This window comes from Rosa chinensis, chromosome 5, assembly GCF_002994745.2.
Source record: "Rosa chinensis cultivar Old Blush chromosome 5, RchiOBHm-V2, whole genome shotgun sequence".
NCBI classification, from domain to species: Eukaryota; Viridiplantae; Streptophyta; class Magnoliopsida; order Rosales; family Rosaceae; genus Rosa; species Rosa chinensis.
Genome location: NC_037092.1, coordinates 22,263,969 through 22,277,125, shown reverse-complemented (window position 1 = coordinate 22,277,125; position 13,157 = coordinate 22,263,969). Strand labels below are relative to the sequence as shown.

Below are 13,157 nucleotides of genomic sequence, written 5' to 3'. Positions count from 1 at the left end.
CCCTTCCTTCTCCGGGTGACTAAATGGCAGCTCGTCTATTACTATCATCTCAACACAAGCTCTTACACAAGCATCTTGACTAAATGCCTTCATAGTTAAAGAAGGTTCATTCAAGTTCCCTCCAGCTACATACACTTGCTGAAACTCTTCCAGATCTATCCTACTAGGGTATTTTATACACACAACCTCTATATGCCTCTTCAAGCTACTGGTACCATTATCGTATGGATTACAAGCAAGGTCTGTAGAGCAGTACCTGCATTTGGCCCGCTTGGTAGTCCCAACCTGGACCTTCTTTCCATCTTTGAACTCGTACAGTAGCTTGTCAATCTTCTCATAGTGCTCCCATACCATTGAACGCTCCCTCGACCCTATGGATGTACTATTTGTCCCTCTCTTTTTGGGTTTTGGTGGTCGTGACGATGTCATCGTAGATGGAGTTCCAGCAGAAGATAGAGTATCAGTACTTGCGGTTGCAGGGACGACAGCATTCTCGGCAACTTCGAGCTCGGGATCGGACTTGGAATTGGAGTTTGCTGGACTCGAATCGGAATTTGAATTGGGTTTGGAATGGCTTTGAGATTGGGATTGGGTTTGTTCTGTGTTTCCAGTGGAGGAATCCATGGGTGAATGGGTGATTGATCGAGAGTTCGAGACACAGAGTGACAGAGCCCAGCCCTAATCGATGGGTGAAGAAGTGAAGAACAGAAGGAATCAAGGAAATAAGGGCTGGGGTTTTGAGGTTTTCTCAAACTGAAGAGGTGATTAAGTGATAATTAGGTCGATATGTGATCTATCGAAGACTCGAAATGAAATTGGGATTATTGGGTGATTGCCTGCAAGTGAGTGTATGGTATGCTCTATACATACATATGACAACCAATTAAAATTTGACACGTATACATGTACAAATAATCGGTCCGGATCAATCCTAATCGGGCCTGGAAATATGAAAACTGAAACCGACCCGAGGAACCTTGTAATCAGTTTGGTTTAACCCGAACCGAGGAAATCTGCTTTCAAAACCGACCCGAATTGTCTGTTTCAGTCCGGATCGACCCGGTTTCTCGGTCTCTCGGGTGAAAACGCCCAGCCCTAGGATGAAGTATCCATCATTCAACCAAAAATAGGATAGATTTCCTATTTCATTGCGTTACACCAACCACAAACACAATTTGTATCTCATTAGTTTCAGAGCTCAAGATCCTACGTATCCACCTTTAAATTTCCTACTTGGCCATTTACATAAATGGAGAGGAAAATAATAGTTCAATGATATTGAATTTAACACTTGCTTTTTCCAACCACCACAAGTGGTCGAGTTGGTAAAAGCAAACATACTTTTTCCATTGCAAATTGGACCATGACATGTCACAATGAGTTACGAAGCTAAACAGAGATAGTTATACAAAGGAAAACGATCAACCACAAATAGATTCAACTTGTACCAATACTGACGATACATCTACCGTTGTGAAATTGATCCTAGAACATACCGAAAGAAGCACAATTTGCTTCTCTTATGTCTGAGAAAAGTTCAACTTGACAAGTCACTGAAGCCCACTGAAACATTGAGAATTGCTTGTGCAACTCTTCTTTCTTGCACAGATGATCATTATAGTAAATAGTCATCTTCTTCAAACCTTCGCCATTTTCCAACAAATACTTTGCCACATCCATCTCATCTACTTTGCCCTTGAATCCCCTTATAGAGATAGTCTTGAGTTGTGACAGCAAACAACTAGGCACGAACCGTGGTGGGATCCATTGATGATCCGAGGATTCTCCACACTTGCATTCCTGGAAATTATTTAAAGAATGGACTAAATAAGAATCATAAAGGGCTTGATGCAAATGGTATCATGCAGCATAAGTTGAAACTCAGCTTACATTAAGTTCCAAGACGAGCCTTTCCAGATTAGGCGATCTCTTGAGCACCTCTTTCAGCAGTTCCCAGTAATAGCAATTGTAAAGAATCAACTCCAATCTGCTCAACTTGTCAAAAGTAGGCAGACAACATTTCTACAGCAGAGAAAACTTATTAATAAGAATAATAAACTTATGCAGAAATTGAACATTTTCTAAGTTATGCACAATATACAACTTTAATCTTAATTGCCACAATCCAACAAACACTTGGTTGATATTTTTTATTATTTTACAAAGACTTTATAAGGTACAAAGAAAGAATGATAAGAACAATAAAGACACAAGTAGAGGAACCAATCTTAATGCAAGGGATGTGTTTGTCTCCAGTACTACAATATCATGGAAGGAGAGGTGCATATACCTTTACTCATTTGGTATTTAATGAAAAAAAATAATAATAAAAAGGGCAAATTACAAATTTAATACTTTCAAACCAACATCAAATTACTACTTAAATTTCTTTGATTCCATCAAACTGTACAACTTTTAAGGCAATAAAAATGATGTGCCTCACTCTTCCTGTTCCTGTTTATCAAAAGAAGGTAACTGTATCTGTTCTTCCTCTTTTCCAACCACACATTTTTTCCCTTCCTATACCAAATATAGTGCAAGGAAGAAGTTAGGGCATACTTACTTTCAAACGATGTGCTGAAAGATACAAGGACCTAGCACTAGATATTCCTGCCAGAAGAGCAGTTCCACGGATAGCAAAGCGATGATCTGCTTCTGCAGAATTGTCATGGAGTGGGTCACAGAGAGTAATAGTAACTTTGACTAACGTTTTTGAATTCTCCAAAAAACAATCTGTAGGAGGATCCTGCCAAAGATGAAAGTTTTCAAGCTTCGGGGCATTAATATGAAACTTGCAGCACTTCTCATAAACATCACATGAACTCCAATATATTCTTAACGTCTTCAATTCAGGCGCAGAGACATTAAAATTCAAAATCGGATCATCTCTTTGCATTCCATGTGATCCACCTATGCGTAAATTTTCCAGTACAGGGCAGCAAGAAAAAAGCTTCTCCACAGATTTATTGACTGGATGGTCAATCTGCACATTGAGAGACTTGAGGCTTGGGAAACACCCTGAAGTGGGAGGATTGGTAATAAAGTTTGAAGACAACCCCAAAACCATCAGTGTTTTGCATGTGAAAACACTCTCAGGCAACTCAAAAACCCGAGGGTGATCATCATCACCTGCAAAATCCTCTACAGAAAGATCGAGTTCAACAACATTACGCCTTATGGCAGTGCCAATCCAACCATAAATACGAGCGAAATCCTTAACACAGCAAGACTGAAGATGGAACTTTCTAATGTCTGTTGAGTTGCGAAAGAAGAGTACATTATCAACAAACCTCACAAAAGAAACACAGTCCGGGTTATCTTCATCGCAAAAGACAAGACTGGGTGCAGAGGCCCAGATTTTCTTCCATCTTTTGGACAAAACGCTGGTCGTCACAGCATCTTCTGTTCTATCAAGGAATGAAAGGATGTGACAAAGGACTGCATCTGGTAATGCACTGATTCTATCTTTAACTCTTTTTGCTTCAAGCTCTGACATCAAACCTGTAACCAGATTGAAATCCATGGTAACCCTCGAAACTTCAAAGAAGATTTCAACATTATGTTTTAGTACTGAGAAAATGAAAACATGATGAACATTTAAGCCCTTTACATGTAATGTCCCTTTATATTTCAATTGAAACTAACGGAATATGCATGAAACTCTTCTCATATTTTCTTATAACATTTCAAGTCCATCATTTCTCCTAGTGAATTGAAAAAGTTACAAACTTTGCATTTAACAATAAAATCTGTGGATGCCCATTTATCTTCACATATACTTAAGCACGAAATTCTACTTTATAAATGTAACAAATCCATAAAAACATAAAATGTCTTCCTTCAACTTTTCTGGGTAACCAAACAGATGTAAGAAAGCCAAAGAGTTATGAAGACAAGTACCTGATGTCAGTGAATACTGAAAACTCTGACAAACAGTCTCACCGTCTGTATGAAAATGAGAACCAAAATACCAATGCTAACCTCGGCGTTTCACCATTTCTGCAACTCTCGAGTGTGAAAGATTCTGAATATGAGGGTTTTGACTAACTGAGACTACCGGTGAAAAGAAGATCTTTACGGTCTTTATTCTTAGTTGGGCCTTGTGAGTTACCGGGCCACCTTGTTCATTTTTAGGTTTTGGGGCCTGTTTCAGTGAACAGAGTTCCCCAAGAAAATTTCGTTTTTGGAGAAACTCATGAATCAGAGAAAAATCAAACGATGAATGAATTGGAAAGAAATCATCTTCAGAAAAAGAAGATGAGAAATAATAGTTCGGTGAGATTGAATCAACCACATACATTTTCCATTTCAAAATAGACCATCACATGTCATAATAATCAAATTCCTACAGAATTATAATGCCAGAGAACAATCAACTACCAATATATTCAACCCCTATCCACCCGAGACACCTCTGTGACAATCCTAAACCCAAGAACGCATACCTAAAAATGACAAGCCTTCGTCTTTTTGGCCGGGAAAAATTCAACTTGGCAAGCCTTTGAACCCCATTGACACATTGACAACTCCATTTTTAACTCCTCTTTGGTACGAAAAAGATCCTCACTATAAAAAGTCGTCATCTTCAAGATTTCACCGTTGTTTAACAAATACTTTGCCACATCCATCTCATCCAGTTTTCCCTTGAATCCCCTTATAGAGACAGTCTTGAGATGCGTCAACAAACAGATAGGTATCGACTCTGGTGGACTCCATTGATGACTCGAAGGTGCCGTGGAGCATATGATGTCCTGAGGAGTATTAAAGACAATGGATGAAATAAGAATCATTAACAGCTGCATGTAATTCCTATTATATATATGTTGTTGAAATATATCTTACTTTCAGCTCTAAAACAAGATATTCCAGTTTAGGTGATCTCCTGAGAAGCTCTTTTAGCAGTTCCCAGTAATAGCAATTGCAGAGAGCAAGCTCCAATCGGCTCAACTTATCAAAGACAGGAAGACAACACCCCTACATGGAGAAATCATATTGATCATGCAAAAAGAAGCAGAAACTAAGTCCTTTTGCAATAAGTACTATTCGATCATTAATTGCCAAATGGAAAGATAGGCTTTCAGTAGCAAACACTATGTTTGGTATAAGCAAAGAGCCAAAGAATAATAAGAACAAATACAAATAGCAGTACAAGTGTGCAACAATCTAAAGGTTCAGGGTCCTAGTTCAAATGCAAGGGAAGTGTCTTTCCTCATGTACTTTAGAATATCATGGAAGGAGAGAAGCACAAATCTATCCTCATTTAGTTTTGCAGGGAAAAACAGAATGAAAAAAAAAAATTACTGCAATTCTGTTAGTTTATCAAACCAACATCTAATTTAATGTTTAATTTCCTTCATTCCTTCAACATGTATAAGTTTTACAGCAATAAAAATGATGGGCCTCATGCCCACCATTCCCTGTTCTTCTCTATAAAGTAAGGAACATATAGCTATATTTCCTCTATTTCTCTCTATCAAATTATATTTGGAAGAACTCGAGGCATACTTACTTTCAAACAATGTGCTGAAAGAGACAAGTATCTAACATTGGAAATTACTGCCAGAAGCGCAGTTCCACGGATAGCAAAGAGACGGTCTTCATCGGCAAAGTGGTCTTGTAGAGAAATAGTAACTCTGACTAGAGATTTTGCATTCTCCAAAAAACAGTCTGTTGAAGGATACTGCCAGAGATGAAAATTTTCAAGCTTTGGGGCAACAACATAAAAGTTGCACCTCTCATAATCACCATGCGTTGTCCATTGTACTTTCAGTGTCTTCAGTTCAGGTGCAGATACGGTGAAATTCAAACCATAAAATCCATGATTTCCATGTATGCTCAAATCTTCCAGCACAGGGCAGCAAGAAAAAAGTTTCTCCATTGAGTTAATAACAGGATGATCAAAAATGAACACAGAGAGATTTGAGATTCAGGAAACACCCTGATTCAGGAGCATTGATAATAAAATTTGACCACAATTTCAAAACCCTCAGAGTTTTACATGTGAAAACACTCTTAGGCAACTTAAAGATCTGCTGGTGATCCTCATCACCTCCATAATACTTAACAGAAAGATCAAGTTCAACAACATTGCGCCTAATGGCAGCGCCAAGCCAACCACAAATACGATCAAAATCCTCAACTCTAATGGAATGGAGACGAAACTTATGAATGTCTTTTGAGTCACGGAAGAAGAGTACATTATCAATAAACTTCGGAAAAGGAATAGTGTCAGGGTTTTCTTGGTCACAGAAATCTAGACTCGGAACAGAGGCCCAAATGTTCTTCCATCTTCTAGACAAAAAGATGGTCATCACAACATCTTCGGTTTTAAGGAACGAAAGGATGTGATAAAGGACTTCATCTGGTAGTGCACTAATCCTATCTTTATTAACTCTTTTTGCTTGAACCTCTGACATCAAATCCTGTACCAAGATGCTTTGTTAAAAACCTCCTCAATCCATGGTGACTTTGTAGTATTTCATACTACATTGTGTTTCAGTAACTGAGTAAAATGTTTAAGCCTTTCATGTCACTGAAAATATTAACATGTTCCCTTGCAGTATTTCTAGTCGGTAATTTCTAAACCAGTAACAAAAGTAACAAACTTTGCATTTAAAAGTACAATCTTTGCAATACCCATTTATCAAAAAGTTATGATAAATTGTACCACTTAGAATTTATCAAATAATTCTCAGTTTTCTTCGTAACCAAATTTAAAGGAAGCCTTAGGGTTATGAAGACAAGTACCTGATACTTTAGCCCGGGAAGAATATGTGATTGAATAATGAAAGCTGTGACTGATCGTTGAGAAAGGACACCAACTCTAAGAAAATGAGAACCGAACGGGCATTGCTAACGACGACGTTTTATCATCTCTGCAACAATGATGTGGGAAGCTACCGCACAGTAAATCAGGGTTTTGAGTTTTGACTATCCGGCCAGAGAGAAAAGGAAGATAAACTGTCTCTTATTTTATTTTATTTTTCATTGGGCATATGGGTTACTGGGCTTCCTTGATATTTGGAATTTGGGCCTGTTCAATTGAATGTCTGCTGTAGCGCAGAAAAAGGAGAGGGCAAGTGTGTAGGAACTAGTGAAAATTAGAATGTGAAGATAGTAACCCCCTTGTTCATAACTTCATATTGTTCTATTTGCTTATATTACAACTCAAATGGAAGTTCGTTGGAGTAGAGGGCACTGGTTGTGAGGTGATGAAATTCGTACTACAAGACGAAGTTATGTTCTCATCATTGTGAGAAAGATGAAGAGGAGCGTCGGCCGTATATTAATGGATTTCAAGGGCATACTTTTGTGAGAAGAAATAGTATGATGGAAGAAGTAAAAAGAGTCATTGCAATACATAACTTGAGGAGGTATAGGGATTTAGACCTTCTCGGCTCGTCTGAAGCTTGATGCGTCTGATACATTTTCTAATTTCAAAGGAATTCAACACACTTGGATATATAACAAAAACAACACAATGGTGGATTCTGCCAACCACTGAATCTGCATTGTATTGATGAGTCTTAGGTGAATTTGTTGAAAATATAACAAGAGTGAATGACTACAATTTCAAAGCATGCATGCTGTTGATAACGCAGGTCACCACAGTAATAATTAATAAAATTTCATAGTTATAGGAAGATACAAACAGTTGATAAGAAACTTATACAACAGAAAGCAAACTAACATAAAAAAGAGTCATCTTATTCTTTTACAATGTTAACAAGACGCACGTTTGAAAGTCTCTTATACTTCTGAACCGATTCCCTTATCTCACTACAGCTTATAACATTAGTATACCTTGTCCAATTGTCATCATAGATAACTTCAACTTGACAAGTTTTTGAACCCCTTTCATACATTAAAAGTTTATTGGATAACTCTTCTTTTGTAGGCTCACCTGTAGATCTAGGATTCATAATATAGATCTTCATTGTTTTCAACACCTCACCGTTCTTTAACAAATATTCTGCCACTTCCATCTCATCCTGCTGTCCCGTGAATTGCTTAATACAGATAGTCTCTAGGGATGAAAGCAAACAATTTGGTGACACTGGTGGACTAACCAGATTACTTTCAAGCTCATCTAATTCAAAATATGGTAAACGGCCCTGGAAATTATGCAGTGGAAGAATGAAATGAGAGTAAGTATAGAGATGCACATTGGTATTGCATATCTCAAGTGAAAACATTATCTTACTTTATTTTTTAAGACGAGATGTTTCAGATTTGGAGATTTCTTGAGAAACACTATTAGCAATTCCCAGTTATTGCAACCACCAAGACTCAGCTCCAATTGGTACAGAGTATCAAAAGTGGAAAGATGAAAATCCTTCATGAAAGATAAAGTATTCATTAGATAAAATCATCAAATAGAAACTCATGCAAAAAGGCTCCTTATGTCTTAACTATTATCAAGATTACCTCTCCAAAAAAAAAAATCATAAATTACCGAAATGGAAAAACTTTCAATCTCACAGAAAAATAGTGTGCAAGGAACATATTAAGAGATAGTTTACCTCCAGAAATGCAGCTGAAAAAGACAAGTATTCAACATTTGAAATTCTTCCTAGTAAGGCAGTTGTACGATCAGCAAAGTCGATAGGATCATAATCCTCTGAGTCGTTGAGTACAATTTTAGCTTTAACTACAGAATTTCTATTCTCCAAATGATAGTTTGAAAGAAACCAAGGATCCTTAAGACTGAAGTTTTCCAGCTTTGGAGCATCAATTTTAAAAGTGTATGCAGGGTCATACATATAATATTCATTGCAGCTCAAATGTATCTTTAATGTCTTCAATTCAGGTGCAGAGATAGTAATATCCAAAGCATCTCTTCCAGGATATCCATATATAGCTAGATCTTCGAGTACAGGGCAACAAGAAAAGAGTCTCCTAACTGGATCAGGACTATCAGGATTCGTAAATGAAACAACAAACACCTTAAGCCTTGGAAAACAACCTGTGATGGGAGGATCATAGGAAATACAATTTGATTCTACCTTCAAAACAACTAGTGTTGTGCACGTGTAAAGGCTCTGAGGCAAATAAAAATTCATTCCCTTGCAGTCTACAAGAGAAAGATCAAGTTCAACAATGTTATGCTCAATGGCAATGTCAATCCAGCGATGAATATGATATACATCCTCAACCACAAATTCAACTTCTCTATGCATACGAGAAAGAGAGAATTTTCGGATGTCTTTTGAGTCATGAAGAAGCATTACACGATCAACAAACGTCATAAAAGGATCACATTCATATTTGAGCCACGAATATGATGTAGGGAAATATTTGTCATAGAATTCAAGATTTGGAAGTGAAGTCCAGAATTTGTTCCATTTTTTTGACAGGATAGTTGTACGCACTGCTTCATGTGTAACGAGTAATGAAAGAATATGACAAAGAACATCATCTGGCAGTTTGCTGATCCTGTCTTCATCAGCTTCTTCTTGAGGCTTTGATTCGGAAGCCATTTGCAACCTTATTTTTTTTTTTTATGAACAAACACAGTAAATTACAGTGACTGTAATCAGTGCCTTTGTAGCTAAAGAAACTTTTCTATGTTAAACATAGGAGATAATCATGTACATGCACTCATGCAGATCAAGGAAACATACTCCTAATTAATGTGAAAACTTGGTTAAGTACATAGAAGTTAATGAAGAGTAATACCTGGTAAGAGCTTTTAAATGGCCCGAGCAGAAGATCTCCCTGCTACTGACTAGATGCTGAGAAACAGTGGGAATATTGAAGAAAATTAGAAGTGCGTTAAAAAGACTGTGAATTCATAAAGGTCATCAACTCCGGTTGAGATTTTTTCCGTAATTTATTTTCATTTGTGGGAAGTGTTCCAAGTTGTAACTTCTAAAGCAACATTAGAAAGTAAAAACCAATCTCTCATAACTAATCTAATCAAGAGATATTGCTGAAGAAAGTGAAAATAAATTCATAGGCTTAAAATAAGGAAGCATCTAGTTAGAATTTGTATGCCTTCTGATCTGAGAAAATGAGAGTGACAACTCACAAGTCACGATGCCTAATAAGCAGTAATCTTAGCCTATTAACAAAGTAACTTCCTGTAAATCATTCCTCTTTGAACACTAATTTGTTGAACTACCACAAAAACATGCAACAGATAACGCTAACTGATAGTTTCACTGCTTTGGAATGATGTCAAAGAAACAAAGACCCTCTTCCTGTTTTATACATAGATTAGAATTGTTTATAATGATCATGCTCAAAAGCAGAGCGTGAAGGAAACGCTTTCGGACGTGAGAGCCACTTGTCATTTCTCTATGGCGAGTGGTCTCGCAGACTCCAGTCGATAATCGGCTCCTAAACAAAGCGATTAGCACTATCTTACACAACGCATAAAGACAGAGAAATGATTAGATTTAATTAAAAGTGAATTAAAGATTTTCTTCTTGTGATGTAAATCTTTTAAAAATTAAGCATTTTCGTTGTTTTCAGTGTCTCAGAATATCGGATTTCAGGACATTGCTATCTAGTATCAAAGCAATTGGAAAGCCTAGGCAGTAGGCACTCTTAACTATTTTTTTCGGTCGAGGGAAATCCGGAACATGGGGCGTGGGCGTGGGCGTGGGCGTGGGCTTGGGCTTGGGCTTGGGCTTGGGCTTGGGCTTGGGCTTGGGCTTGGGCTTGGACAATTGGGCCAGAAGACCCAAAGCTGCCTCATTTGATCTCAGAAAAAGTTATTGTTTAGTTCTGAATCACAATCATGTGGGTTTAAGTTAGGGTTAATTACATATAAGTGCATCTTAGAATGTTTTTTTAGCCATAGGGCCACTAACTAGTTTTTTCCTTCATAAGGTCATTAGATTAAAAAATGTGTTATATTTTGGATATTAAAAATCAATATATTTACATAAATGCCACTAGAGTACAAAATCAACATTCATTCTCTCTCTCCCCTCCGGCGAGGTCTTCAGTCAATTCCGGCAGGTCTCCGGCCAACCTCCGGCGAATTCCGGCCGACCTCTGACCAACTTCCGGCGACCACAAAAGCCACTGTCACCAGCAACAAAAGCTACTCTGATAAAATTTCCGGCGAGATCACAAAAGCTACTGTCACTAGCAACAAAAGCTACTATGATGAAATTTCCCGCGATCTTATGTGAGGTCACAAAAGCTACTCTGATGAAATTTCCGACAATCTTATGTGAGGTCACAAAAGCTACTGTCACTAACACTAAAAGCTACTCCCACATACAACAAATATTACTGTCACCAGCAACAAAAGCTACTCTGATGAGTTCTCGAAGAGGTCACAAAAGTTACTGTCACCAGCATCAAAAGTTACTATCACTAGCAACAAAAATTGCTCTCAGCAACACTAAACGCTACTCTCACCAACAATAAAAAACTACTGTCACCAACATCAGAAACAAAAGTTACTCTCACCAGCAACAAAAACTACTGTCACCATAAACAAAAGCTACTGTCACCAGCAACAAAAAACACTATCACCAATATCGAAAAAACTACTCTCACCAACACCAAAAGCTAATTTAACCATCACTAAAAGCTACTCACAGCAACACCAAAAACTAGTACCACGCAAAACAAAATCTATTCACAAGATTGAAAAACTACTATTAGAGACTAACAAAGTTACTATCACTAACTGAAAAAGCTATTACCAACCAACACAAAAACTACTATGAAACATTAAAACAACTATTTACAATGTCGAAGGCTTGCAATGCTCAACCTTGCGTATATTGCACATATCATAATCCATCAACATAACTTGTATCCATGAGCATCATTCACTAGAGTAAGCCGTAAAATCCATAGGAATTACCAAATTGTAATACAAAAACTGTATCCATGAGCCTTCTCTTGCTCTATGCATGACTTGCAGAACTCCAAAACCCTCTTCTGCTCCACTTCGCGGCACGCAACACTAGAAACCATAGACAAGTGCAATGCCTCCTTCACTATCCTCATCTGCTCCTTATCTACAAATTCAACACAATTTGCTAATTTAAAAACAAAATAAACACATTTTCTCCCAAAACTCAATCTGACTTTGCTTGAACAAGGCTTGCCTCTGGGATTCCAGTTCGGCTTAACAACAACCAATGGCAATTGCAGTAGTTATTTGACAAGAAAATCATTCATCACAATTAGCAAATAAGATAGTAACTATCAAAAGCATCTCTATCCTAATGATCATAGTAGAACAGAACCAATTCAAATAATGCAGTAAACAGAGAAAAGAGTTTTCAATTCTATCATAGTCTAGACTTCCAATCAATGTATCAATAGGATCCCCAAATTTAATTATAATTATCCAACATTCTCACTCTATGCATATCAAACAAATTGGAGAGAAAACCCTAATATGCATCGTAGCTCCAGAAGAAAATTTAACTGAGATTCACAAAATTCCAAAACACAAATAACATCAAACTCGCCCAATATCAAATTCAAATGAGCATGTATATGTGCGCGTGAAGCTGTGACTATTAGAGAGAGAGAGAGAGAGAGAGAGATAGATAGAGAGAGAGAGAGAGATTGGAAATTACAAGCATGGTTGTGGCCAGCGGTGGAGGAGAAGGGTCGCTTGGGCGGAGCAGAGGACTGAGAGCCAACGCGCAGGGCGGTTCGGAGAGCACCAGATCGGAGCATCGCATTCACCATTTTCTCGGTGAACCATCATGCTGCGCCGTGAAGATCTGTGATCGAGGAGAGAGTGTGAGAGAGAAAGCACCGTGCCGGTGATCTGCGAAATTGGAAGTGGAGACCAAGAAGTGATCTGTGATCGAGGAGAGAGAGAGCGCCATGTCGGTGATCGCAAGAATCAGAGGCGGAGGCGGAGACCAAAGACGTGAATATCTGTGGTCGAGGAGAGAGAGACTGTGATCGGGTAGAGAGAGAGAGAGATTTGGGATCGATGTAAGTACCGTGCCGGCGTCATGAAGATCTGTGATCGAGGAGAGAGAGTGCGCCATGCCGGTGGTCGGCAGAGGCGGAGACCAAAGACGTGAATATCTGTGGTCGAGGAGAGAGAGACTGTGATCAGGTAAAGAGAGAGAGAGATTTGGGATCGATGTAAGTAGAATTTGGTTTCTTAAGTGGAGGGTAAAATTGTCAAGTTTGAAATAATTCGTGGCCTTATGTGTACA

At 38.1% G+C, this 13,157-nt stretch overlaps 3 protein-coding genes across 3 annotated transcripts; all 3 read right to left on the bottom strand.

Moving 5' to 3' along the window:
* Positions 1 to 1,311: 1,311 nt before the first annotated feature.
* Positions 1,312 to 4,032, bottom strand: LOC112164775 (F-box/LRR-repeat protein At3g26922). Its single transcript, XM_024301081.2, has 4 exons — positions 3,901 to 4,032; positions 2,564 to 3,501; positions 1,891 to 2,022; positions 1,312 to 1,800 (listed from the first exon to the last, which is right to left on the bottom strand). Exons 2-4 carry the CDS (start codon positions 3,494 to 3,496, stop codon positions 1,486 to 1,488), a joined length of 1,380 nt encoding a protein of 459 aa, XP_024156849.1. The 5' UTR covers positions 3,497 to 3,501; positions 3,901 to 4,032; the 3' UTR covers positions 1,312 to 1,485.
* Positions 4,033 to 4,398: 366 nt separating this feature from the next.
* Positions 4,399 to 5,878, bottom strand: LOC112203440 (F-box/FBD/LRR-repeat protein At2g04230). Its single transcript, XM_024344406.2, has 3 exons — positions 5,510 to 5,878; positions 4,843 to 4,974; positions 4,399 to 4,751 (listed from the first exon to the last, which is right to left on the bottom strand). The coding sequence occupies exons 1-3, from the start codon at positions 5,876 to 5,878 to the stop codon at positions 4,446 to 4,448; spliced, it is 807 nt and encodes a 268-aa protein (XP_024200174.1). The 3' UTR covers positions 4,399 to 4,445.
* A 19-nt stretch (positions 5,879 to 5,897) lies between these two features.
* Positions 5,898 to 9,733, bottom strand: LOC112164773 (F-box protein At4g22280). Its single transcript, XM_024301078.2, has 5 exons — positions 9,679 to 9,733; positions 8,523 to 9,486; positions 8,204 to 8,335; positions 8,070 to 8,114; positions 5,898 to 6,422 (listed from the first exon to the last, which is right to left on the bottom strand). The coding sequence occupies exons 2-5, from the start codon at positions 9,477 to 9,479 to the stop codon at positions 5,898 to 5,900; spliced, it is 1,659 nt and encodes a 552-aa protein (XP_024156846.2). The 5' UTR covers positions 9,480 to 9,486; positions 9,679 to 9,733.
* Between the last annotated feature and the right edge of the window lie 3,424 nt (positions 9,734 to 13,157).